The 25,936-nt window shown below is 55.5% G+C and overlaps 1 protein-coding gene across 3 annotated transcripts; it reads left to right on the top strand.

Moving 5' to 3' along the window:
• Positions 1–65: 65 nt before the first annotated feature.
• Positions 66–25,566, top strand: MOB3A (MOB kinase activator 3A). Of its 3 annotated transcripts, none has more exons than XM_034944410.3 (5): positions 66–301; positions 11,279–11,433; positions 17,943–18,482; positions 19,605–19,807; positions 23,177–25,566. In XM_034944410.3, exons 3-5 carry the CDS (start codon positions 18,062–18,064, stop codon positions 23,204–23,206), a joined length of 654 nt encoding a protein of 217 aa, XP_034800301.1. In that variant the 5' UTR covers positions 66–301; positions 11,279–11,433; positions 17,943–18,061; the 3' UTR covers positions 23,207–25,566. The 3 variants fall into 3 exon arrangements, with proteins under 3 accessions (XP_034800301.1, XP_034800303.1, XP_034800302.1); XM_034944411.3 differs by lacking the exon at positions 66–301 and adding an exon at positions 389–1,387; XM_034944412.3 differs by lacking the exon at positions 11,279–11,433 and having other exon boundaries at positions 145–301.
• The last annotated feature ends 370 nt before the right edge of the window (positions 25,567–25,936 follow it).

Raw genomic sequence — 25,936 nt, 5'->3', positions numbered from 1 at the left:
CACAGGCCGCGGCCCCGGTTGCTAGGCAACGGAGACCTCCGCCCGGCCCGGCTCAGGGCGTCCCAGGGCTGCTGCCCGGAACTTGGCTCCGTGCGCCTTCGCCGCCCGGGCCCCTTAAAGCCCGCGGGACCGAGTCTGGGAGACCCCTGCACGCCGCTTCTGCGCGGAGCCCCGGGCCCTTTAAGGAAAGTAGGTCCGGTCCGCGGGTGCGGTCGGGCATGCGTGTGGGGCGTTCCCGCGGCCGTGTCCCTCCGCGGCGGCTGCGAGGCGGTGCGGCGGCTGAGGCGGCCGAGGCGGCCAGGTGGGTGCCGGGAGGGGCGAAGGCGGGCGGCAGAGGCGGTCAGGTGGGCGTCCGGGAGGGGCGAAGGCGGGCGGCAGAGGCGGCCAGGTGGGTGCCCGGGAGGGGTGAACTTAGGCGGCGAGGAGACCGAGTTCTCAGGAAGGGCGAACCCTGGCGGCGGGGAAGCTGGATCCCTCAGAAGGGGCGAACTTAGGCTACGGGGAGGCCGATCCTTCAGGAAGGGCGAGGCTGGGCGCGGTGGCTCACGCCTGTAATCCCAGCACTTTGGGAGGCCGAGGCGGGTGGATCACCTGAGGTCGGGAGTTCGAGACCAGTCTGGCCAACATGGTGAAACCCCGTCTGTACCAAAAATACAAAATTAGCCAGGCGAGGTGGCGCGCACCTGTAATCCCAGCTGCTGAGGAGGCTGAGGCAGGAGAATCACTTGAACCCAGGAGGCAGAGGTTGCAGTGAGCCGAGATCACATCACTGCACTCCAGCCTGGGCAACCAGAGCGGGGGGGAAAAAAAAAGGAACGAAAGAAAAAGAAAAAAGGAAGGGCGAACTCAGGCGGCAGGGAAGCCGGATCCTTCAGGAGGGGTGAACTTAGGCGGCGAGGAGGCCGAATCCCTCAGGAATGGCGAACCCAGGCAGGGAGGCCGATCCCCCAGGAGGGGCGAACGCGGGCGGCAGGGAGACCGATTACCGCGGCAGGGAGACCGATTACCCCGGAGGGGGATACAGGGTGCGGGGTCGAGCTGCGGGGGTGAACTCCTGGCCCTGCCCGCTGCCCTCCCGCAGGACCCCGCACCTCCCGGTGTGGATTAAAATTCTGCAGGGCTTCAGGATCCCCAAGCCCACGCGGCGGTCGGGCCCTTTCGAATAGGCCCTTCTTGCTCGGGGTCCCCAAAATCGCTGGCAGGGCCCCCCCACCCCGGAAGGAGGCGCCCGCCAGGGACAAGCTGCCCCTCCTCCCTGCAGCGAAGAGGGGCTAGAAAGTGTAAGCGAGGGTGCATTTTATTAGGAGTCACTGAGAGGGGAGGGGAGATTGGAAAATGCAGTCACAGAGCAGGAAATCAGTGCTCCAAGCCGCAGCTCATCCTGGGGGTAAGATTTCCAGTCTTTGTACACACTGCTTTTTTGTTTGTTTGTTTGTTTGTTTGTTTTTAGACGGAGTTTGGAGTCTCACTCTCGCCCAGGCTGGAGAGCAGTGGCGCGATCTCTGCTCACTGCAAACTCTGCCTCCCGGGTGCAAGTGATCCTCCTGCCTCAGCCTCCTGAGTAGCTGGGATTACAGGCGCCCACCACCACACCCAGTTAATTTTTGTACTTTTAGTAGAGACGGAGTTTCGCCATGTTGGCCAGGCTGGTCTTGAGCTCCTGACCTCAGGTGATCCGCCCGCCTCGGCCTCCCAAAGTGCTGGGATTACAGGCGTGAGCCACCGCGCCCGGCCCACACTGCTTTTTTCGCACTTGCTTTTTTCTTCGTTTTCTCCTTAACAGTTTATACGGGTTTAATTGACATGCAATAAACTGCCCGTATTCAAAGCAGATGGTTGGATAAATGTTGAGATGTGTGTTTTGCGTGTTTCACATCCCATCTGTGCTTTCTGCTTTGGGAGTTGCCTCCTGCATAGGCAGCGGGGAGTGCCCTGGCCGCCCTCTAGGCCGTGGTCCCAAGACCGCCTTCCTTCTTGTGCATCACGCAGTCACAGGGGCCTCCCTTTTACGGAAGAAGCGCTGGGACGCAGAGCTGAGGAGGTGCTGAAGGCTGGAGCCGTCAGAGCCCACAGTGATGCCTTGAGGAACTAGTCATTCATTTCCCTGCGTGTGTGGGATGATCTAGGTTTTGACCCGTGAGACAAAACCCACCTTCCGTTTCTGTTCTCCTGGATTCACTTCCTTTCCAGGCCTGGTCTTGCTTTCATGTAGGGGAAGCTGGATGTTTATTTGTTCGGTTGGTTGGTTTGCTAGTTGTTTCAGAAGTGCAAGAGGGTGGCCGGGCGCAGTCGTTCGTGCCTGTGATCCCAACACTTTGGGAGGCTGAGGCGGGTGGATCACGAGGTCAGGAGATCGAGACCATCCTGGCTAACACAGTGAAACCCCGTCTCTACTAAAAATACAAAAAAATTAGCCGGGTGTGGCGGCGGGTGCCCGTAGTCCCAGCTACTCGTGAGGCTGAGGCAAGAGAATGGCATGAACCCTGGAGGCGAAGCCTGCAGTGAGCCGAGATCGCACCACTGCACTCCAGCCTGGGTGACAGAGCGAGACTCTGTCTCAAAAAAAAAAAAAAAGAACTTACATAGGGAAGGAAGGAGGGCTGGATGAGCCCCCCGGGCTGTCAGAGTTGCAGAGTTGCAGCCCTGAGAACTTCCAGAAGCCGGGTTCTTAACCGCAGTTGTCAGGGACCTGTTTATTAGAACTCACTGAGATCTACCGATTACAGAGTGAGGACTAAGAAAGTGAAATCCCAGCATGTCACGTCCCTGTCCTCCGGACCCCCTGGATGTGTTTCCCTTTCCCCAGGGACGACACAGGCACCCACCTCAAGCAACACCCATTCCACTGCACCCTTCCCAGCTCCCTCTCCTTCCACAGGTTGACTTTTTTAACTCTGGAGCTGAGCTTACTACCTGTGGCTGTGGAGGCCTTGCAATGTGGCTGGTCCGAATTGGGATGTGCTGGCCAGGTGCGGGTGGCTCATACCTGTAATCCCAGCACTTTGGGAGGCCGAGGAGAGCGGATTACCTGAGGTCAGGCATTCAAGACCAGCCTGGCCAACATGGCAAAACCCCATCTCTACTAAATACACAGCCAGGCACACGCTGGACCGCAGCCACCCACTGTGTGTTCCAGAGACTTCTCTGGGATTCCGAAAGGCAGAAGTGAAGGCCTCCTCCCAGAATCCCATTTCTGAAGTCGGATTTGCCTTTTCAGCTTAAGCCATTTGACCTTCTAAATGCCAGGGAAACAGGAACAGAGCTCATCGGCTGAGGAATACAAAATTTACCCGGGCATGCTGGCGCATGCCTGTAGTCCCAGCTACTCAGGAGGCTGAGGCAGGAGAATCACTTGAACCCGGGAGGTGGAGCTTGCAGTGAGCCAAGATCACGCCACTGCACTCCAGCCTGGGCAACAGAGTAAGACAACGTCTCGAAAAAAAAAAAATTCCCTTCCAAGGAGGTATTCTCCCACCTTAGGGACCTGATGGTGGAGGTTTCAGAAAAATTCCCCGCACAGCTGACTGAGCTTGGGGTTTTAAGGTGGGGAGTTTTAGACCTTCCCCAGCCGATGAGCTCTGTTCCTGTTTTCCTGGCATTTAGAAGGTCAAATGGCTTAAGCCGAAAAGGTAAATCCGACTTCAGAAACGGGATTCTGGGAGGAGGCCTTCACTTCTGCCTTTCGGAGTCCCAGAGAAGTCTCTGGAACACACAGTGGGTGGCTGTGGTCCAGCGTGTGCCTGGCTGCACACAAAAGAAAGCTGAACTTGGGTTTTCTTTCAGACTTTGACACAATACCTTCTGGGGACCACGCCTGGCCTCTTCCCTTTTCCTTTTTTTTTTTTTTTTTTGAGATGGAGTTTCTCTTGCCCAGGCTGGAGTGCAGTGGCGCAACCAGGGCCCACTGCAGCCTCCGCCTCCCGAGCTCAAGAGATTCTCGTGCCTCAGCCTCCTGAGTAGCTGGGATTACAGGCATGCGCCACCACGCCCAGCTAATTTTTTGGTGTTTTAGTAGAGACTGGATTTCACCATGTTGCCCAGCTCAGGCAATCTGCCTGCCTCAGCCTCCCAAAGTGCTGGGATTACAGGCGTAAGCCACCGCGCCTCGCCCCCTTTTCCTTTTGAGTATATCAAAATGACTGTTTTTTTCCTTATATACCCAGACTGGGAAAAGTATGTCAGTTTACCACAAAGATTCACAGAGGGTCGGGCGCTATGGCTCATGCCTGTGATCCCAGCACTCTGGGAGGCCAAGGCAGAAGGATAGCTTGAACCCAGGAGTTTGAGACCAGCCTGGGCAACATAGTAAGACCCCATCTCTACCAAAAATACAAAAGTTAGCTGGGCGTGGTGGCATGCACCTGTGGTCCCAGCTACTTGAGAGGCTGAGGTGGGAGGGTCATTTGAGCCCAGGAGGTTGAGGCTGCAGTGAGCCGTGATTGCACCACTGCACTCCAGCCTGGGGGATAGAGCGAAACCTCATCTCAAACAAACAGACAGCTAAAAACAAAAAAACAAAAAAAACCTTTCCTTCCAGACACAATAGTTCCTTATTTTTTTTCATGGTTGTAGCAATTTATTATTCTTTCTTTCTTTTTTTTTTTTTCTTTCACAGACAGAGTTTTGCTCGTCGCCCAGGCTGGAGTGCAGTGGCACAATCTCGGCTCACTGCAACCTCCGCCTCCCAGGTTCAAGCGATTCTCCTGTCTCAGCCTCCTGAATAGCTGGGATTACAGGTGCCCGCCACCACGCCTGGCTAATTTTTGTATTTTTAGTAGAGACAGGGTTTCACCATCTTGGCCAGGCCAGTCTCAAACTCCTGACCTTGTGATCCACCTGCCTTGGCCTCCCAAAGTGCTGGGATTACAGGCGTCAGCCACCGCACCCCGGCTTTTATTCCTTCTTTAACAAAAAAGGTCTTAGAGCCTGGGCGCGGTAGCTCACGCCTGTAATCCCAGCACTTTGGGAGGCCAAGGTGGGTGGATCACTTGAGGTGAGGAGTTTGAGACCAGCCTGGCCAACATGGTGGAACCCCGTCTCTACCAAAAATACAAAAATTAGCTGGGCGTAGTGGCGGGCGCCTGTAATCCCAGCTACTTGGGAGGCTGAGGCAGGAGAATTGCTTGAGCCCGGGAGGCAGAGCTTGCAGTGAGCCGAAATTGCGCCACTGTACTCCAGCCTGGGTGACAGAGCAAGACTCGGTCTCCAAAAAAAAAAAAAAAAAAAAAAAAGGTCTGGGTACTCATACTGTTTTGCAACTTATTTTTTGCACTTATCGGATATTGGGTGTCCTTCCGTGTCAGAGCCTGTGTCTCATTCTTCTTAAAACTGTGTGGCCGGGCCGTCCTGGGTTACGCAAGGATGAGAAGTCTCCTCTGGGTTGAGAGGTTTTGGCTCAAGTTTAAGGCTTTTCTTTCCAGCCAGATGGGCTTGGGAATGACTCTGCAGGAAGCGCGTGTTCCCCTGATCTGGCCAGCAGCCGGCACTGGAATCTTGGTTGTAGGGTTACTTACTGCAGGGGTCAGTTTCACAGAGGTTTCCCTCCCTTTTCTTCCCCACAGGTTGTGGGTTTTCTCTTAGGTCTTCTGGCTTTAATGCAGAGCTTATATTCAGCTTATTAGTTTTAAAAGTGTGTTAAAATAATGCACGTATTTTTGGCTGGGCGCGGTGGCTCACGCCTGTAATCCCAACACTTTGGGAGGCCAAGGTGGGCGGATCACGAGGTCAGGAGATCGAGACCATCCTGGCTAACACGGTGAAACCCCGTCTCTACTAAAAATACAAAAATTAGCTGAGCATGGTTGCAGGCAGCTGTAATCCCCGCTACTCGGGAGGCTGAGGCAGGAGAATGGCGTGAACCCAGTAGGCGGAGGTTGCAGTGAGACGAGATTGCGCCACTGCACTCCAGCCTGGGCAACAGAGCGAGACTCCGTCTCAAAAAAAAAATAACATATTTGTATCATTGCTATGTTTAATGTCGTATTTCATTGACTATAAGTCCCACAGGGAAGGAGGAAGTTGTTACTTCCTGTGTGGGGCTGGGGCCAGGGTCTCCCCCTGGGTATTGAGTCATTCTCTGGGGTGGAGTGTCCTGGGCACTGCAGGGTGCTGAGTAGCGTCCCTGGCCTCCACCCACTCCATGCCAGGAGTTCCCCCAAAACCTGACAACCACAGATGTCCCCAGACATCGTCCGGTGTTGAGGGGCAGAATCATCACCGTGTTCAGGCCTGTGGGGGCAGGGGGCAGGGTGGTCTAGCCCTGACTCAGCCCGCCAACATCCTCTGGGCCACGAGGCAAATGAGAAGAAAAAGGAAGTGGTCGGGGGTGTGAGCCACTCCAAGCACAGACAATTCCCGCCGGGGACAAAGGGATGGGCTGAGCTGGGACACCTGGGTGGGGAGTCGCACCCTACGTGCCCTGGAGAACCAAGACAGCCTAAGTCACCATGCCAGCTCTGCCGGGCTGCAGATGCTGGTTTCAGAAGTGCCCGGCAGCTGCGGAGCTCTGGGGATGCGGACTTGGCTGGGCTAAGATGGATCGGGTGTCGGGTCCCCCAGAATCCCCTCAGTGGAGTCCCTGGTAGATTAGATCAGAGGGGAAGCTGCCAATCTAGCTGAGGTCTTGCCCCAGGGCAGTTTTGCCCCCAGGGGACTTGGAAATACGGGGCGGTGTGGGGGGGTGCATTTGTGTTTGTCACAACTAGAGGAGGGGCTGCCCCTGGCATGGAGTGGGTGGAGGCCAGGGACATTGCTCAGCACCTGCAGTGCCCAGGACAAACTCACCCCAGAGAAGGATCCAGCCCTGAATGCCAAGTAGGGGACTGCATTAGTTATTTGGAAAAAAAAAATCGAGTCTGCTCCCTGCTCACACCAGACACCAGAATAAACTCCCAATATGGCAGATGGTGTAAACCAGGGAACCCCAGCTCCTGGGATTCTCTTCCTCTCCCCCTCTGTGGATTTCAATGTGTATAGCCTCCTGGGACCTCAGCAGAGCAGAGGTTCATGGGCCACAGAGTCTCTTGGGGGTCTGTGGAATCCCCTAACCCAAGAGGTGTCAATCGAGGGTAATTCTGCCCCCAGGGGACACTGGGCCAAGTCTGGGACATTTGTGTTTTTCTCATGACTGGGGTTGCTCCTGGCATGGAGTGGGTGGAGGCCAGGGACGCTGCTCAGCACCCTGCAGTGCCCAGGATGGCCCCTCCCCAGAGAGTGACCCACACCGATGTCCACAGTGCAGAGAGTGGAAACGCTGCCCTAGTGGCAGACGCAGCAGATTCAGAATTGAAGGATCTGAGTTCAAGCCCAGACTTGTACCTTTTACCTCGCACCCTCAGGCGAGGCAACTGGCCTCAGTTTCTGGACGTGCAGCACGGGTGAGCCCCTCCCACCAGCCAGGAAATGATGAGTTTCACGAGAGCAGGTCCTCCAGGGCCCCAGCAAATGCCAGGCCTGTTTACTAATGACAGCAAAGGTCCACCATCACTTAGCAGGAATGAGAGCATTCGCTTTCAACCTGCCCTGCCAGCCTCACAGGGCTGCGGCATGAACCCCTGTAGGGTTAGTTTATGAGTGCGTAGGGAAGTGCTCCCCAGAAAGCAGGAGAAACACGGATGGCCAGATACACGTTTGAGCCTCTGACAACTACAGTCACTGTGTACTAACTAGTGGTGAGGTTGGCAATTTGTAAAAATTACTCATTAAAGAGGGAGACAGAGCCAGGCTCAGTGGCTCATGTCTATAATCCCAGCACTTTGGGAGGCCAAGGTGGGAGGACTGCTTGAGGTCAGGAGTTTAAGACCAGCCTGGACAACATAGCAAGACCCCCGTCTCTACAAAAAATACACAAATTGCCAGGCGTGGTGGCTCATGCCTGTAATCCCAGCACTTTGGGAGGTCGAGGCAGGCAGATCACGAGGTCAGGAGTTGGAGACCAGCCTGGCCAATATGGTGAAACCCCGTCTCTACTAAAAATACAAAAAAAATTAGCTGGGTGTGGTGGCGCGCACCTGTAGTCCCAGCTACTCAGGAGGCTGAGGCAGAAGAATCCTTGAACCCGTGAGGCGGAGGTTGCAGTGAGCCAAGATCACACCACTGCACTCCAACCTGGGCAACAGAGCGGGACCCCATCTCAAAAAAGAAAAAAGAAAAAAAAATACAAAAATTATCTGGACGCACGCCAGTAGTCCCAGCTACGCAGGAGGCTGAGGTGGGAGGATTGCTTGAGCCCCGGAGGTTGAGGCTGGAGTGGGCTGTGATTGTGCCACTGCACTCCAGCCTGGATGACAGAGCAAGACTTTGTCTCAAAAAATAAAATAAAACAAACAAGAACAGTTAGATCCCTGGCCTTGCCACTCGCAGGACAAGCTTTGTCCCCCTCGGCACTGTGGACATTCAAGGCGGATTAGTCTCTGGGGTGGGGTATCCTGGGCACTGCAGAGCACTGGGCAGCATCCCTGACCACCACCCACTGTGTGCCAGGAGCATCCTCCAGTTATGACAACCACAAATGCCCCCAGACATCACCCAGTATGAGTCCCCGGGGTGCAGAATCGCCCCCCAGGTGAGACCCCCGCTGCAGCTGAGTGTGGCTGAGAGCTCTTCACAGTGGCCACGAGGAGGCGAGACTGGGGTGGGCCCCCGGCTCCCACTGGGCGGGCTCAGAGCATGGCTCCTGCCCCCGCGTTCAGACTGAAGCCATCCAGGAGGCCAAGAAGGCGGTGCCAAGTCGGTGGTGCCCAGTCAAGCCCAGACCCTGTGGCCCTGGGTTAGGAAAAAGTTCCGTGAAAGGCGTGTGGCCCTGGGTTGGGATGGGAGCTTGGGGCGTTCCTCCCTGTGGCTTCCTCTTTCTGACACTTGGTCTCTTGTCTCTTGAAACTTTGGGCTGAGTCCTCTGAAGCAGGCACCACAGGTGTCCGTGACGTCTCATCACTGTAACTGTCCCCTAGGTGACACGATCTTAGCTTTGTTTTGAGACAGGGTCTTACTTTGTCCCCCAGGCTGCAGTGCAGTGGCACAATCATAGCTCACTGCAGCCTTGACCTCCTGGGCTCAAGCAATCCTCCCACCTCAGCCTCCAAGTGGCTGGGACTATACAGGCACATCCACCATGCCTGGCTAATTTCTAACTATTTCGTGCAGAGATGGGTCTCACTATGTTGCCCAGGCTGGTCTTGAGCTCCTGGCCTCAAGCAGTCCTCCTGCCTCGGCCTCCCAAAGTGCTGGGATTACAGGCGTGAGCCACTGCAGCTGGCCAGGGCTGCTTTTAGGGGTGAGGAAAGTGTTCTGGAATTAGATAAAGGTGGTGTTTGCGCAACGCCAAACGTGCCAGGAGTCACGTAACTGTACTCCTGAACTGTAACTGAAAAGGTTAAAACGTGTGGGATGTGAGTCATATGTCAATCTAAAAACAGAAGAAAAGACTATCAGGAGAATTAGGACAGTATGCTAAGCCCTCGATAGCACCTGGCCCGGAGGGGCCTGGGCAGGCCTTGCTTCCTGCCTGTCTGCCTTCCCACGAGAGAAGTCAGAGATGCAGTAGGCACAGTGGCTCACATCTGTAATCCCTGCACTTTGGGAGGCTGAGGTGGGAAGATCGCTTGACTCCAGAAGCTCGAGACCAACCTGGGCAACATAGCAAGACCCCATCTCTACAAAAATACAAAAATTATACAGGTGTGGTGGTGTGTGCCTGTAGTCCCAGCTACTCAAGAGGCTGAGGTGGGAGGATCACTTGAGCCCGGGAGGTCAAGGCTGCAGTGAGCTCTGATTGCACTACTGCACTCCAGCCTGGGCAACAGAGCAAAACCCTGTCTCTAAAAAAAACAAAAATGTAAACCAGACAGAAGCACAAAACAGTGACAGGATGCACGCCTGGGTGATCAGGGAAGACGCAGCCATCCTCCAGCAGGAGTGAGGGTGGCCTACCAGCACCAGGAGCAGTTGTAATGTTTAAAAGTAAACCCTCAGGCCGGGCATGCTGGCTCACGCCTGTAATCCCAGCACTTTGGGAGGCCAAGGTGGGCGGATCACCTGAGGTCAGGAGTTTGAGACCAGCCTGGCCAACATGGTGAAACGGTTTCTACTAAAAATACAAAAATTAGGCAGGCATGGTGGCGTGTATCTGTAATCCCAGCTATACAGGAGGCTGACCAGGAGAATCGCTTGAACCCAGGAGGCAGAGGTTGCAGTGAGCCGAGATCACGCCACTGCACTCCAGCCTGGGTGACAGAGCGACACTTCACCTCAAAAAAATAAAAATAAAAAAGTAAAAATAAACACTCAGAGGCTGGGTGTTATGGTTCACGCATGTAATCTCGCACTTTGGGAGTCCAAGGCGAGTGGATCACTTGAGGTCAGGAGTTCGAGACCAGCCTGGCCAACATGGCGAAACCCCACCTCTACTAAAAATACAAAATTAGTCGGGCGTTGTAGCGGGCACCTGTAGTCCCTGTTACTTGGGAGGCTGAGGCAGGAGAATCGCTTGAACCTGGGAGACAGAGGTTGTAGTGAGCTGAGATCGTACCACTGCACTCCAGCTTGGGCGACGAGCAAAACTCCGTCTCAAAAAAATAAATAAATGAAAGTAAAAATAAATAAATACTCAGATTTTGGAAGGTGGCTCCGGGACGCTGCCTTTTTTTTTTTTTTTTGAGACAGAGTCTTGCTCTGTCGCCCAGGCTGGAGTGCAGTGGCACAATCTCGGCTCACTGCAAGCTCTGCCTCCCGGGTTCAGGCCATTCTCCTGCCTCAGCCTCCCAAGTAGCTGGGACTACAGGTGCCCACCACTACGCCCGGCTATTTTTTTGTGTTTTTAGTAGAGACGAGTTTCACCGAGTTAGCCAGGATGGTCTTGATCTCCTGATCTTGTGATCCGCCCACCTCGGCCTCCCAGAGTGCTGGGATTACAGGCGTGAGCCACCGCGCCCAGCACCTTTTTTAGCAGGACAGATTCTGGGCTGGGAGCATCTTCCAGCCAAGTATCAGGGCTGGGCTGCCAGGCCGGGAGCCAGTGTTGTGCACTGACCTAGAACATATGGAACTGACTTCTCCACTCAGGGCTTGTCTCTCAGGCGCCTCCCGTGCTCTGGGGCAGCGGTCCCCGAGGCAGTGGCAGGATGTGGAAACCTCCGGAAGGAAGTGGGTGACTGTGGTCCGTGAGCTGCTACACCTCGGTGGGGGAGGGGTCATACCAGTTGGTTGCTTAGTGAAACTGTGTTGTTCAAAAAAAAAAGTGTTGCAGCAGGGGAATTTGTCATCTCACCTTTCATTTCTCTAGAAGTTTCCAAGGGTCACTTGTGTCTCATCCGTGGGAAGACCGGGGGAGCCCAGAAGGCCTTGGTGTGGAATTCTGAGAGCTGATTTCCTGCCTTGTCTTCTCCACTGCCCCTGGAAGAATCCGAGAAGAGCAGAGCGGAGGGAGCCCCAGACACGGTAACCAGCCCCTGGCCTCAGGGGACAACGAGGGCGGGAGTCAGGGTCCCGAGGCCACCCCGGCCTTTCTTTGGAAAAGACCCCTTTCTGTGGCCAATCACCCCTCCGCCAAGGAGCCTGTGTTTGTTCCTGATAGAAAACGCTTTGCTCGGGCCGGACATGGTGGCTCACGTCTGTAATCCCAGCACTTTGGGAGGCTGAGGTGGGAGGATTGCGTGAGGCCAGGAATTGGAGAGCAGCCTAGGCAACATGGTGAAACCCCTGTCTCTATGTAAAAAAAAAAAACTAGGCCGGGCGCGGTGGCTCACGCCTGTAATCCCAGCACTTTGGGAGGGCGAAGCGGGCAGATCACGAGGTAAAGAGTTTGAGACCAGCCTGGCCAGCATGGTGAAACCCCGTCTCTACTAAAAGTACAAAAATTAGCTGGGCGTGGTGGCGGGCGCCTGTAGTCCCAGCTACTCGGGAGGCTGAGACAGGAGAATCGCTTGAACCTGGGAGGCGGAGTTTGCAGTGAGCCAAGATCATGCCACTGCACTCCAGCCTGGGTGACAGAGCAAGACCCTGTCTCAAAAAAAATAAGAAGGAAAAAGAAAACCGTTTGGTGTGATGGGAACTCTGCCGGTCCACAAGGTTCTTCAGAAGATGTTAACTTCCACTGAAAATCCTGCACCTTTTTTTTTTGTGATGGAGTGTCACTCTGTCACCAGGGCTGGAGTGCAGTGGCGTGATCTCGGCTCACTGTAGCCTCCGCCTCCCTGGGTTCAAGCGATTCTCCTGCCTCAGCCTCCTGAGTAGCTGGGATTATAGGCACATGCCACCACACCCGGCTAGTTTTTTGTATTTTTAGTGGAGATAGGGTTTCACCATGTTGGCCAGGCTGGTCTCGAACTCCTGACCTCAAGTGATCCACCCACCTCGGCCTCCCAAAGTGCAGGGATTACAGGCATGAGCCACCTCGCCTGGCACCCCTCACCTTCTGAAAGGAGACAGACATGCCAAGAGGAAGTTTACAAGCTCCTCGGGCTGCCCTGTCTTGTTTTCTGGAACTGTCTTGGCGTGAGTCCGGTAGACAAGCTTAAAAGGATATAGACAAAGATAAGCCTCGGCCAGGCATGGTGGCTCACGCCTGTAATCCCGGCACTTTGGGAAGCTGACGTAGGAGGATCACTTGAGACCAGGAGTTCAAGACCAGCCTGGGCAATGTAGTGAGACCCTATCTCTACAAAAAGTTTTAAAAAGACAAGCGGGGGCCTGTGGGAACAGCCGCTTTCTCCCTGAGGCTCAGCCCAGGTAGGGGGTCTCCTCCCATGGCTGCAGTCAGCCCAGGGCTGCAATACCACTGCTGGAAGGACCAGCCTGCCCAACCACGTGGCATGGTTGGAAGCTAAGCCCCCAAATTGGCATGGGAGGCCCTGAAATCAACAAACGGCAGCACCAGCCTGTGGCAGGTTGGGTTTTGCTCTGTGCTGTGATTTCTGTTGGAGTTGGAAAGTTGGCTGTGAGTCGGCCCAGATGTGAAGCGGAAACGGGGAGGAGGGAGGTGAGTGGGCCTGGCTGGGTGGATGGGGGTCTGCTCGCCTGCACGGTTTCCTCTTTGGTAAAGTGGGGCCTGCACTCGCCCCGTCTAGACAGGCATGTGGGGACTGAGGTGATTGATTCCCAGCGTGGAGGAGCATCTCGCTCAGTGCCAGGCGGACCATGGCCTGGAGGTGGCCGTCATTTTCCCTTCTCCCGAGGGGATTTATTGATCTTGTGCTGCAGGTGGTGTGGCCTGAGGGCAGGTGTGGCTTGCAGAGCTCATCACTGGGGCAGGTGCAGGGCTCTGGGGTGCTGAGCTGTCACTGGGGAAGGGCCTCAGGTCCCCCCCCAACGGCTCCCACCTGCTCAGCCACAGCGTGGATGCGTCCCGGGCTCCCCAGCCCCAGGGGGATACCATAAGCACAGAGGTGGCCTCTTTGAATCAGGGGCTTCCCAGGGAGGGTCTGAGGCTGGGCTGCGGGATTGTTCCTTCCTTGGGAAGCGGGCAGGGGTGGCCAGGCACAGTGGCTCACACCAGTGATCTCAGCACCTTGAGAGGCTAAGGCGGATGGATCGCTTGAGTCCAGGAGTTCAAGACCAGCCTAGGCAACATAGTGAGCTCCCATCTCTACAAAAAATACAAGAAAAAAAAAAAAAATTAACTGGTGGTGAAAAAATTATAAAAAATTATGGCAGTGAGTGCCCGTGGTCCCAGCTACTCAGGAGGCTGAGGCAGGAGGATCCCTTGAGCTAGGAGGTCGAGGCTAAAGTGTGAGCCGTGATCCTGCCACTGCACTCTAGCCTGAGCAGTAGAGCGAGAACCTGTCTCTAAAAATGGAAGAGAAGCAAGCAGGGTGACCTGTGTGGTGACCCTGGGGTTGTGCTCCGCCAAGCAAAACCAAGATGGGTCAGCAGTCCCTGGACTTGGAGCATCCACGTGGCTCTGCTGAGCAGTGGAGGGGCCCTGTGGTGGAGCAGCGCTGGCCCGGGAAGCGTGTGTCACTAGGCTTGTGATCAGACGGCTGCCCGCATCCCTGAGAGTTGCTGAATTTAGGGAGTTGTGGGGCAGAAAGAGCGGTGGCTTCACCCACAGAGTCCAGGGTTCGAGACCCGGCCGATCCACCCACAGAGTCCAGGGTTCGAGCCCCAGCCGATCCACCCACTAGCTGTGTGGCGTGAGACACTGCTGTAGAATCAGTCGTAATCATCTGAGCCACGATCTCACCCAGGGCGATCTAATCTTAACCCGAAGGGACGCTGGGTGATGTCTGGGCACATCTGTGGTTGTCATAACTTGGGGGAGCTCCTGGCAGGGAGGGGCGGCGGCCAGGGATGCCGCTCAGCACCTTGCAGTGCCCCTGACGGCCCCACCCCAGAGAACGATCCAACCCCGATGTCCACAGAGCCAGGGGGTAGAGGCCTGGTTTTCTGGGCCCTGGTTTTCTCATCTGTAAAGTGGAGACAGGGTTTTCATCCCAGGCAAATGAAAAGTTCAAGTTCCTAGTTGGGTGTTAACCCTGGTGGCAGGAAGTGATGATGGTGGCTAAGGGCCCCAGGATGGTGCTGGGGAAGTTCAGGCCTTTCTGGTCACTGCAGCATGGGTGGGACTCGAGTCCTCCTGCCACCTGTGCCCAGGCTGCCCTGAGCAGTGTCTCCAGCTGGTCCTCACCAGGGGCTCCCTTGTGACAATCCATTGACCCTGGACCTTCTTATGGTGCAGACTCTGTCGTCACTGCGTTCACAGTGGGCACAGTGTTGTGTTGTGTTGTGTTGTGTTTTTGAGACAGAGTCTTGCTCTCTCACCCAGGCTGGAGTACAGAGGCCTGACCTTGGCTCACTGCAACCTCTGCCTCCCAGGTCAAGCGATTCTCCTGCCTCAGCCTCCCAAGTAGCCGGGATTTCAGGCATGCACCACCACGCCTGGCTAATTTTTGTATTTTTAGTAGAGACAGGGTTTCATCATGTTGGTCAGGCTGGTCTTGAACTCCTGACCTCGTGATCTGCCCGCTTCAGCCTCCCAAAGTGCTGGGATTACAGGCGTGGGCCACTGCGCCCGGCCTGTTTTGTTCTGTTTTGAAGCAGAATCTCGCTCTGTCGCCCAGGCTGGAGTGCAATGGTGTGATCTCGGCTCACTACAACCTTTGCCTCCCGGGTTCAAGCGATTCTCCTGCCTCAGCCTCCCGAGTAGCTGGGATTACAGGCGCCCGCCACCATGTCTGGCTAATTTTTGTATTTTTAGTAGAGATGGGGTTTCACCATGTTGGCCAGGCTGATCTCGAATTCCCGACCTCAGGTGATCCACCCGCCTCGGCCTCCCAAAGTGCTGGGATTACAGGCATGAGCCACCGCGCCCAGCCTCTAACTTGCTTTTCTTCCAAACAATGCAGCATCTCTTCCCCCCGACCCCCAGGCCCTGTGAACATTTGGGTCCAGATCATTCTCTGGTGGGGGCCGTTCTGTTGACTGTTGGGGGGTACCCTAACCCTAAGCCCTGGGGCCTCCAGAAGGATCCAGCTCTGCTCACACCTTATTTTTATTTTTTTATTTTTTGAGACAGGGTCTTACTCTGTTGCCCAGGCTGGAGTTCGAGGCTCACTGCAGCCTCGAACTCCCGGGCTCAAACGGTCCTCCCACCTCAGTTCTGGGATTACAGGCCTGCGCCACTACACCCAGCTAATTTTTAAATTTTTTTGTAGAGACGAGGTCTCGCCATGTTGCTCAGGCTGACCTCAAACTCCTGGATGCAAGCCATCTACCTACCTCACCCTCTCAAAGTACTTACAGGTGTGAACCACTGCACCCGGCCTGTCCACACCTTAAATTTGGCCCTACAGGATCCATTCCCAACAGCTGAGAGCTTCCCCATGCTAGATTGGTGTTGTTTTCAGCCTGAAATTTGTGGTGATTTGTGATGGCAGCCCCAAACACTCGCCCAGTCGTGTATCGTGAGGGATGAGACACAAGACAGGACTTAGTCACAAGTAACAGCAACACAGCCGGGCGCGGTGGTGCACGCTTGCAATCCCAGCACTTTGGAGGCCAAGCTGGGTGGATCAGATGAGGTCAGGAATTCGAGACCAGCCTGGCCAGCGTGGTGAAACCCGTCTCTACTAAAAATACAAAAATTAGCTGGGCGTTGTGGCAAGTGCCTGTAGTGCCAGCTACTCGGGAGGTTGAGGCAGGAGAATTGCTTGAACCCAGGAGGTGGAGGCTGCAGTGAGCTGAGATCACGCTACTGCACTCCAGCCTGGGTGACAGAGTGAGACTCTACCTGAAAAAAAAAAAGAGGTGGGGGTTGGAATGTACTAGAACGTGATGAATGTGTGTTTATTACTTGTGAGCGTTGCGTGGAGCCCAGGAGGCCTGGGCATATGTGGGCCTCACTCCCTCTCCCCTCTCTGACTCCCCCTTCTGCTGGGTCCTCTTCATGCTGTGGTGAGGACCCCCGCCCTGCCCAGCACCCTGCGTGGGCCTTGCCCCAAGTGTCACAGTCAAGTCTCTGCCCGTCCAGAAGGTGCACCCAGCAGAGCAGGGTGGGGTCTGCATCCACTCTGGGCCTGCCACGGTGCCGGCGTCCTGGCAGTGACGATAACGGTGTTGGCGGTGACAGGCCCTGCGTGGTGAGCGTGAGCCCGGCCCACGCGCGGTGTGTGCTCCAGGTCGTCCCTCCGCCCTGTGCGGGATGGACTCTGTCTCTGTCCCCTGAGAATTCTCAGGGGAGTAGGAGGACGCCGGGTCCCCACCCCAGAGCAACCCGTGGGTGTCTCACAAGTCACCACTCAGGCGTGCATGAGACTTGGGCCGGCTCCTGGAGGCTTCCTCATTTATACGGTGCCTTGGGGTGGACAGCTGCCCCTGGAATCACCCGGCATCTCGCCATGTGACCCGACCTGGAAGGGGGTCTTTGCGGACGAAATCAAGGGAAGAGGGGTCACCCAATCGCGGGGTCCCTGACCCAGTGACCAGTGACTTGGGCACAGCAACATGGGGAGAACGCTGACACGATAGGGACTCATTCTCAGTTCTGGGGCCGCACGTCTGAGACGAAGGTGTGGGCGGGGCTGGGTCCCTCTGAGGCCGAGGGGCATCTGCCAGGCTTCTCTCTGCTCCTGGCGGTGGCCAGCATCCTGGGCGACCCTTCGCTTGTGGAAGCATCACCCCCATCTCTGCCTGCATCCTCGCACAGCCGTCTCCCCCGTATCTGCCTCACTCCTGAGGATGTTTGTCACTGACTGTGGGGCCACCCAAGGAATCCAAGATGACGCCCCTTGAGACCTTCTTCCACCTAGGCTGCCATGCACAGGCTGCGGGCATTGCGGTGTGGCTTCCTTTGTGGAGGCCGCAGTCTGGCCATGCAGACCCCTGTGACCAGCATCTCAGCCTGCCCCACACTCAAGCCCCACAGTGCTGGGTGGCAGCAAGTCTAGGTCCGGGCCAGGCATCGGCACCGGGGAAGATGCGGCCCCTGCGGGCTCTTGGGGCCCGGCTCTCCGCACCTTCTGCTGTGAACCGGTCAGGCCTCGCCACGCGCAGTTCTCTTCTGTCCACTGAGGAGGTGGCCCCCTTTGGGTGAAACTCCTTAAAGTCAAAAGTCCAGGGGATGTTTTGAACCCTGCCACTAGTGGCTCACACCTGTAAGCCCAGCACTTTGGGAGGCAGAGGTGAGAGGATTGTGTGAGCCCAGGAGTTGGAGACCATCCTGGACAACATAGTGAGACCTCGTTTCTACTAAAAATAAAGAAACTTACCCAGGTGTGGTGGTGTGTGCCTGTAGTCCCAGCTACTCAGGAGGCTAAGTTGAGAGGATCGCTTGGGCCTGGGAGGCAGAGGTTGCAGTGAGCCGTGATGGCACCACTGTACTCCAGCCGGGGCAACAGAGTAAGACCCTGTCTCAAAAAACAAAACAAAAATCCGGCCGCTTGTGCCCTCAGCGCGAGTTTCCGGGAAATTCTGTCGCCTCCAGCAGGTCATGATTCCCCTGTGTATTTCAGGTCCGCGGGAGAGCTGTGGGGCTTGGTGAGTGTTTCGTGGCCTCTCGGGTTGCTCAGCACCCCCAGCCAGCTGGCCCAGGACCCCTCTACAGAAGCCCAGGAGAGCAGGCGTCACCAAGATGTCCAACCCCTTCCTGAAGCAAGTCTTCAACAAGGACAAGACATTCCGCCCCAAGCGCAAGTTTGAGCCGGGCACCCAGCGCTTCGAGCTGCACAAGAAGGCGCAGGCGTCGCTGAACGCCGGGCTGGACCTGCGGCTGGCCGTGCAGCTGCCCCCGGGCGAGGACCTGAACGACTGGGTGGCTGTTCACGTGGTGGACTTCTTCAACCGCGTCAACCTCATCTACGGCACCATCAGCGACGGCTGCACGGAGCAGTCCTGCCCCGTCATGTCGGGGGGCCCCAAGTACGAGTACCGCTGGCAGGATGAGCATAAGTTCCGGAAGCCCACGGCACTCTCCGCGCCCAGGTACATGGACCTGCTGATGGACTGGATCGAGGCGCAGATCAACAACGAGGACCTCTTCCCCACCAACGTTGGTGAGTCAGAGCTGGCAGGGGCTCGGGGATACAGAGCCTTCCAGAAAAGTCAGGGAGGCCGAGCACAGTGGCTCACACCCGTAATGCCAGCGCTTTAGGAGGCCGAGCCCAGGGATCGCCTGAGCCCAGGAGTTTGAGCTCAGCCTGGGCAACATAGCAAGATCCCATCTCTACAAAAAATTTTAAAAATTAGCCAGGCATGGTGGCGCACGCCTTTGTTCGCAGCTACTCGGGAGGCTAAGGTGGGAGGATCGCTTGAGGCTAGCAGGTTGAGGCTGCAGTAAACTATGATCGTGCCACTGTACTCCAGCCTGGGTGACAGAGCAAGACCCTGTCTCAAAAAAAAAAAAAAAGGATTCCATTTCTGAGTATTCTCCTAAGTTGGGCTGCTCTTAGTAGCCCCCCTTCATCCTGAATCACTCCTGGTGACTCCTGTCTCCTCACCCCAAAGCAGAGAAGGACAGGATCAGCATCAGGCCTGGAGTCCTTCGCAGAGGAGACAAGCACCCCTGCCAGTGCTGGGCCCAGTGTTCTCAGTGGTTTCAGAATCACTGCCATGGAGCCCCTGGGCCCACCAGGATCATCACCCCGTTGGTGGGACCCCCTGCCCAGCTCGATGTGTAATGCACTGCATGGCTCTCAGGGACACCCCATAAACGTGGGTTTGAGGATGATCATTAGGGCACGTCCCTCCAGAGTACAGCGTACCTTTCTTTTCTTTTTCTTTTTTTTTTGAGACAGTGTCTCACTCTGTCACCCAGGCTGGAGTGCAGTGGCACGATCTCGGCTCACTTCAACCTCTACCTCCCAGGTGCAAGCGATTCTTCTGCCTCAGCCTCCTGAGTAGCTGGGATTACAGGCATGAGCCACCACACCCGGCTAATATTTGTATTTTTTAGTAAAGATGGGGTTTCTCCATGTTGGCCAGGCCGGTCTCGAACTTCTGACCTCAAGTGATCTGCCTGCCTCAGCCTCCCAAAGTGCTGGGATTACAGGCGTCAGCCACCGCGCCTGGTCTGCCAGCAATTTCTGTCTGGAAGCCCCTTGTCACATCCAGGAGCAAAGGGTTCTGGACATGGACTTGGCTGAGTCCGTGGACCCGTCCCACCCCTCTCCCTGCAGGCACTCCGTTTCCCAAGAACTTCCTGCAGACGGTGCGGAAGATCCTGTCGCGGCTGTTCCGCGTGTTCGTGCACGTCTACATCCACCACTTTGACCGCATCGCGCAGATGGGCTCTGAGGCCCACGTGAACACCTGCTACAAGCACTTCTACTATTTCGTCAAGGAGTTCGGCCTCATCGACACCAAGGAGCTGGAGCCACTGGTGCGCGGGCTTGGGGCTGAGGGCGTGCGGTTACGGTGGGGCTGGCGGCCCGTGGCAGAGGAACCCTTCCGGGGCCAGGACCCTGACTGCTTGCGGTCGGCCCAGCAGCTGGCGGCCCCGGCTGGAGTTGGGCCCCGGCGACCCTACTGATGGGACAAGTGGTGAGGTAGCTGGGAGGGATCCTGCGTTCTCCCACGGAACAAATGCCGGCGACAGGTGCAGTTTCCTCCGCGCCGCCCCGCGTCCAGCTCACTCCGCCTTCACCGTCCTGAGCTCAGGTGTCCCAGAGCGCCGCTCAGTGTCCCTTGTGAAAGGGATGCGAGCCGGCACAAGCGGACTCCACTCCGACTTTTTTTGTTTATTTTTGTTTGTTTTGAGACGGAGTCTCACTCTGTCACCCAGGCTGCAGTGCAGTGGTGCGATCTCGGCTCACTGCAACCTCCGCCTCCGGAGTTCAAGTGATTCTCCTGCCTCAGCCTCCCAAGTAGCTGGGATTACAGGCACGCGCCACCACGTCCAGCTAATTTTTTGTGTTTTTAGGAGAGAGGGGGTTTCACCGTGTTAGCCAGGATTGTCTTGATGGATCTCCTGACCATGTGGTTTGCCCATCTCCGCCTCTCAAAGTGCTGGGATTACAGGCGGGAGCCACTGTGCCTGGCCATTTTTTTTTTTTTTTTTTTTGGAGATGGAGTCTCCCTCCCTCACCCAGGATGGAGTGCAGTGGCGCGATCTTGGCTTACTGCAACCCCCACCTTACGGGTTCAAGCAATTCTCCTGCCTCAGCCTCCTGAGTAGCTGGGATTACAGGCACGTGCCACCACGCCCCGCTAATTTTTGTATTTTTAGTAGAGACCAGGTTTTGCCATGTTGGCCAGGCTGGTCTCAAACTCCTGAACTCAGGTGATCTCCCTGTCTCGGCCTCCCAAAGTGCTAGAATGACAGACGGGAGCCACCGCACCTGCCTAGATTCCACCCGACTTCTGTAGCCAGCCGGGTACCTCTGCATCTGCCCTAGCCTGTCTGCTTTCCACGTTACCAGGTTTTATCAGGAGACGAACCCAGGGACCAGATTCCTCGGTGTGGGGTCCACATCCCTGAAGCCAATGTTGCTTCTTGAAATTGGGGCCCACAATTGTGACTCGGTGATGGGGACCAGCAGTGGAGTGGGTGCCCGTGATTCAGGGCCTGGCACTGGAACCTGCCCAGAGGCTGCATTGTTCCCCAGGCTGCTGGGCGCTGTATGGATGTGGGGATCCTGATGTGAGAGCGGGACCCCACCAGCCTCCGAGTAGCTGGGACCACAGCCAGCACGCCCGGCTGATTTTTTATTGTGTGTAGAGATGGGGTCTCACTATGATGCCCAGGCTGGTCTGAACTCATGGATGCAAGCAATCCTCCCACCTTGGCCTCCCAAAGTATTCAGATGACAGGTGGGAGCCACCACTCTCTTACAACTTTAAAAAATGGTTAAAAATGGACGGACGAGGTGGCTCCCACCAGTAATCCCAGCCCTTTGGGAGGCCAAAGAGGGAGAATCACTCGAGCTCAGAAGTTTGAGAACAGCCTGGACAACATAGTGAGACTTCATCTCTACAAAAAATGAAAAAAATGAGCCAGGCACAGTGGTGCGTGCCTGTGGTCCCAGCTACTCAGGGGGCTGAGACAGGAGAATCGCTTGTGCCTGGGAGGTTGAGGCTGCAGTAAGCCGAGATCACGCCACTGTACTCCAGCCTGGGTGACAGCCAGTAACCTGTCTCAAAAAAAAAAAAAAAAAAAAAAAGAAAAGATTAAGGCCCAGCATGGTGGCTCACGCCTGTAATCCCAGCACTTTGGAATGCCAAGGCGGGCAGCTCATGAGGTCAGGAGTTCAAGACCAGCCTGGCCAACATGGTGAAACCCCATCGCTACTAAAAATACAAAAAATTAGCTGGGCATGGTGGCACGCGCCTGTAATTCCAGCTACTCGGGAGGCTGAGGCAGAAGAATCACTTGAACCCAGTAGGCAGAGGTTGTAGTGAGCTGAGATCGCGCCATTGCACTCCAGCCTGGGTGACAGAGCAACACTCTGTCTCAGGGGAAAAAAAAAAATTAGCCAGGCATGGTGGTGGGCACTTGTGATCCCAGCTACTCAGGAGGCTGAGGCAGGAGAATCGTTTGAACCCAGGAGGTGGAGGTTGCAGTGAGCCAAGATTGCGCCACAGCTCTCCAGCCTGAATGACAGAGTGAAACTCCATCTCAAAAAAAAAAAAGACTAAAAACATCTTCACATAACTTCCTCATTTTTGTGCATCCCCTTTCAGGCTTTGCTACTGGTAAACATTTTGCTAAATTTAAAATTAATAGTTGCATACTCAATGGGTCTAAAGATGGTAGTGGGGTCTTCCTCTTTTTTCTTTCTTTTTCTTTTCCTTTTTTTCTGTATTCCGGAACTTTCCTTCTAGTGTCCCAGTCTGTATAAGACAGGGATCAGCAAACTGCAGCCCTCTGGCCTGGCTTCCTGTTTTTGTAAATAAAGTTTGTGGGGTTTTTTTGTTTGTTTGTTTGTTTGATCTCAGCCACTGCAACCTCCACCTCACAGGTTCAAGTGATTCCCCTCCCTCAGCCTCCTGAGTAGCTGGGACTACAGGCGTGTGCCACCATACCTGGCTTATTTTTTTGTATTTTTAGTAGAGATGGGGTTTCACCACGTTAGCCAGGATGGTCTCGATCTCCTGACCTCGTGATCCGCCCACCTCAGCCTCCCAAAGTTGTTTTTTTCTTTTTTGTGACAGAGTCTCGCTCTGTCACCCAGGCTGTAGTGTATGGCTCGATCTTGGCTCATGGTAACGTCCGTCTCCCAGGTTCAAGCGATTCTCCTCCCTCAGCCTCCTGAGTAGCTGGGATTACAGGTGCCTGCCACCATGCCAGGCTAATTTCTATATTTTTAGTAGAGACAGGGTTTCACCGTGTTATCCAGGCTGGTCTTGAACTCCTGACCTCAGGTGATCTGCCTACCTCTGCCTCCCAAAGTGCTGGGATTACAGGCGTGAGCCACCAAGCCTGGCTGTAAATACAGTTTTATTGGCAGCGAGGTACACTTGTGAGGTTACCATCGTCTGAGGTGGCTTTTGAGGTACAAGACAGAGTTGAGCCATCATGACAGGGACCGTCTGGCCCACAGATCTGCAAATGCTGACTCTCTGGCCTCATGGGGTAGCCTGCTGCCCCTGGTCTCAGGTGTGCCATTGCCTGTGTGGTTTTTGTTGTTTGGGTGTTCAGGGAAGCCCCCAGCTGCCGTTTCTCTGCCTGTGCGTCTCCGTGTGTCTGCTGTTTGCATCACCCCTTTTGGGAGTGGCTGGTGGGAGCTGATGTCTTGCTTGCTCTTTACAGAAAGAAATGACTGCCCGGATGTGCCACTGAGAGCCCCGCGGGTCTCCCGGTGCCCGAACCGCCGCTGGGGCCTCGGAGACTTGGAGGAGGACGCTCTGGAACCATCATCCCGCTTCTCTCCGGCCTGAGCATCTCAGGGAGACCAGGGGCCGGGCCGCTGAGCAGGTGTTGGTCCTCAGGAGCTCCAACCCCGGACGGCAGATGCCTTCCTCACCGTCTCGAGCCTCAGTCTCCCGTCTGGGACTAAACGTGAACTCTGTAATTCTATGTGTTACTAGCAACCGGAAAAGCCCACTGTGTTTTTAAACCACTTCCACTTTCCAGGAGGCTGGATGGCTTCCAGGGTCACTCCTTGCCCTGGGTGGCTCCCAGGCTCCTGGAACTTCTGCCTCCACCTCGCTGGGGAGCCCCCAGGGCTGCTGTGGCCACAGCCCTGCCTGGGCCTGTCTCTCAAGGGCACCCAGCTTGCTCGGCCTCCTACATGTCTCCCGTTGGGGAGGCAAGAGGCTGAGGGGCTTCCGAGCCCCTGAGAGCGGACATCTCCTCCCGCAGGCCTTTACTCCGCACTCCCCACTGGCAGCCGCTGGTGTCTCTTCACACAGAGGCGCAACCTGGACCCAGGCAGCCTCTTTCCTCCCTCCCCAATCTCTTCCATTTTTCTACAGATTTTTTTTTTTTTGTCATACTAGAGACAGGGGTCTCGCTGAACTCCTGGCCTCCAGTGGTCCTCCGTCCTCGGCCTCCCAAAGTGCTGGAATCACAGGCGTGAGCCACCGCGCCCAGCCCTCTCTCTTCCTCAATGCACTCTGCTTCTTCCGTTCTTCCGAAACATTCAGCTGACTGTATCCAGGGCTTCCTGGACTCCTGGGACCCCACGTCCTGCACCCCGGCTTCTGACTCATTTCCTAAGGGCCCCTTTGTGTATCATAAAGGGTTTGATTTTTATAGTCACATTTACAACCATCTTGAGATTTTTATTTTTTTTGAACAGAGTCTCCCACTGTCGCCCAGACTGGAGTCCAGTGGCATGATCTCGGCTCACTGCATCCTCCACCTCCTGGGTTCAAGTGATTCTCCTGCTTCAGCCTCCCAAGTAGCTGGGATTACAGGTGTGCGCCACCACGCCCAGGAAATTATTGTAGTTTTAGTAGAGACAAGATTTCACCATGTTGGCCAGGCTGGTCTCAAACTCCTGACTTCAGGTGATCCGCCCACCTTGGCCTCCAAAAGTGCTGGGATTACAGGCATGAGCCACTGCACCTGGCCTAACCAGGCTGGAGTGCAGTGGTGGGATCTCGGCTCACTGCAAGCTCCGCCTCCCAGATTCACGCCATTCTCCTGCCTCAGCCTGCCCAGCAGCTGGGACTACAGGCACCCACCATCACGCCCAGCTAATTTTTTTGTATTTTAGAGACAGGGTTTCACCGTGTTAGCCAGGATGGTCTTGATCTCCTGACCTTGTGATTCACCAGCCTCAGCCTCCCAAAGTGCTGGGATTACAGATGTGAGCCACTGTGCCCGGCCAAGAATTTTTTTATCGATAACATAGTGAGCTCTCTGCCTCTTCGGAATGATGTCCACTTTGCTTATGATCAACCCAAGCAGGACTCTTCTCTCCCTGGACGCCTCTCCCCTGGTCTGGAATCTTCGAGTTCTGCCAGAATTGGCCTTTCCCAGATGCTGCAAACTTCCAGTTGAACCCCTTTTTCTGTGTGGCCCCTGGGGCTGCGAGACCAAAATCCATGAGTTCTGTGTCCCCTAGACCTTTGGAAGGTGAGAGCAGGGCCCTGAGCAAAGGCAGCCACCTCCTCTCCCTGGCTGAACCCCTGCCACCCTACTCCTCACCAGAATTGTCAGTGGCCTTTCACCACGGTGGCCCTTCCTGCCTGAGCCCTGCACTGTCCCAGACCACACAGAAGTCTGGTCACCTCTGGGTGCCTGGGATGGTCACCGAAGAGAAGCACGCTGTCCCCGTCTCTCCTGGCTTCTGCCAGAAAATCAAACAAGTGCAATTAACACACTATCACTGCCGAAGCCTGAAACTCCCAGGACTTGTCCTCGATCCTTCCAGAAACCACCAGGTCCGGCACTTGGAGCCCCCAGGAGAGGGACCTCCCAGCCGAGCCCTCAAAGAACTCCATGAAATCAGGAACTGCTTGATGAAATGTATCTCCTTGTACCTGGAAGATGAAGCCCAAACACCCACACCTCTGTCTCCCCCAGGGCTTGGGATGTCTCCAGCAGCCCGGCCACGCAGCTTCCCAGGTGGGCTCGGGGAGGTGGGAGCAGGGACCATCTCTGTCCCCTCCACCCTCACTCCATCCACCCCGGAGACCACCCTCCCCCAGCCAGATACGGAATAAAACTACAGACGCAGACGTCGGAATAAATGGTGTCGTTTTCCTGCCAGTGTTAACAGGGTGCCCTGTCCCAGGGGTGAGCCTCAGGCTTTGGGGCTGAGAAAATCTTTTTTATTTTTCTTTCTTTCTTTTTTTTTTTTTAGACAGCTACTCAGCTTTTCTTTCTTTCTTTCTTTCTTTTTTTAATCCCAGCTACTTGGGAGGCTGAGGCAGGAGAATTGCTTTAACCCAGGCGGCAGAGGTTACAGTGAGCCGAGATCGCACCACTGCACTCCAGCCTGCGTGACAGAGCAAGACGCTGTCTCAAAAAAAAAAAAAAAAGGAAAAAGAAAATGAAGCACAAAAGTTTTTACCCTGTGCCAAGGAACAGATTCAGAGGGAAAAGACCGAAGGGGTGGAG

This window comes from Pan paniscus, chromosome 20, assembly GCF_029289425.2.
Source record: "Pan paniscus chromosome 20, NHGRI_mPanPan1-v2.0_pri, whole genome shotgun sequence".
Classification (NCBI taxonomy): domain Eukaryota; kingdom Metazoa; phylum Chordata; class Mammalia; order Primates; family Hominidae; genus Pan; species Pan paniscus.
The sequence above is the reverse complement of the archived record's forward strand: the minus strand, read 5'-3'. Positions and strand labels throughout refer to the sequence as shown.

What these genes read in the sequence shown, in the direction of transcription:
- MOB3A (XM_034944410.3), top strand. Translation starts at nt 18,062, where the DNA reads ATGTCCAACCCCTTCCTGAAGCAAGTCTTCAACAAGGACAAGACATTC. An exon ending in CCTCTTCCCCACCAACGTTG is followed by an intron (nt 18,483 to 19,604) that starts GTGAGTCAGAGC and finishes CTCTCCCTGCAG; the next exon opens with GCACTCCGTTTCCCAAGAAC. An exon ending in CCAAGGAGCTGGAGCCACTG is followed by an intron (nt 19,808 to 23,176) that starts GTGCGCGGGCTT and finishes TGCTCTTTACAG; the next exon opens with AAAGAAATGACTGCCCGGAT.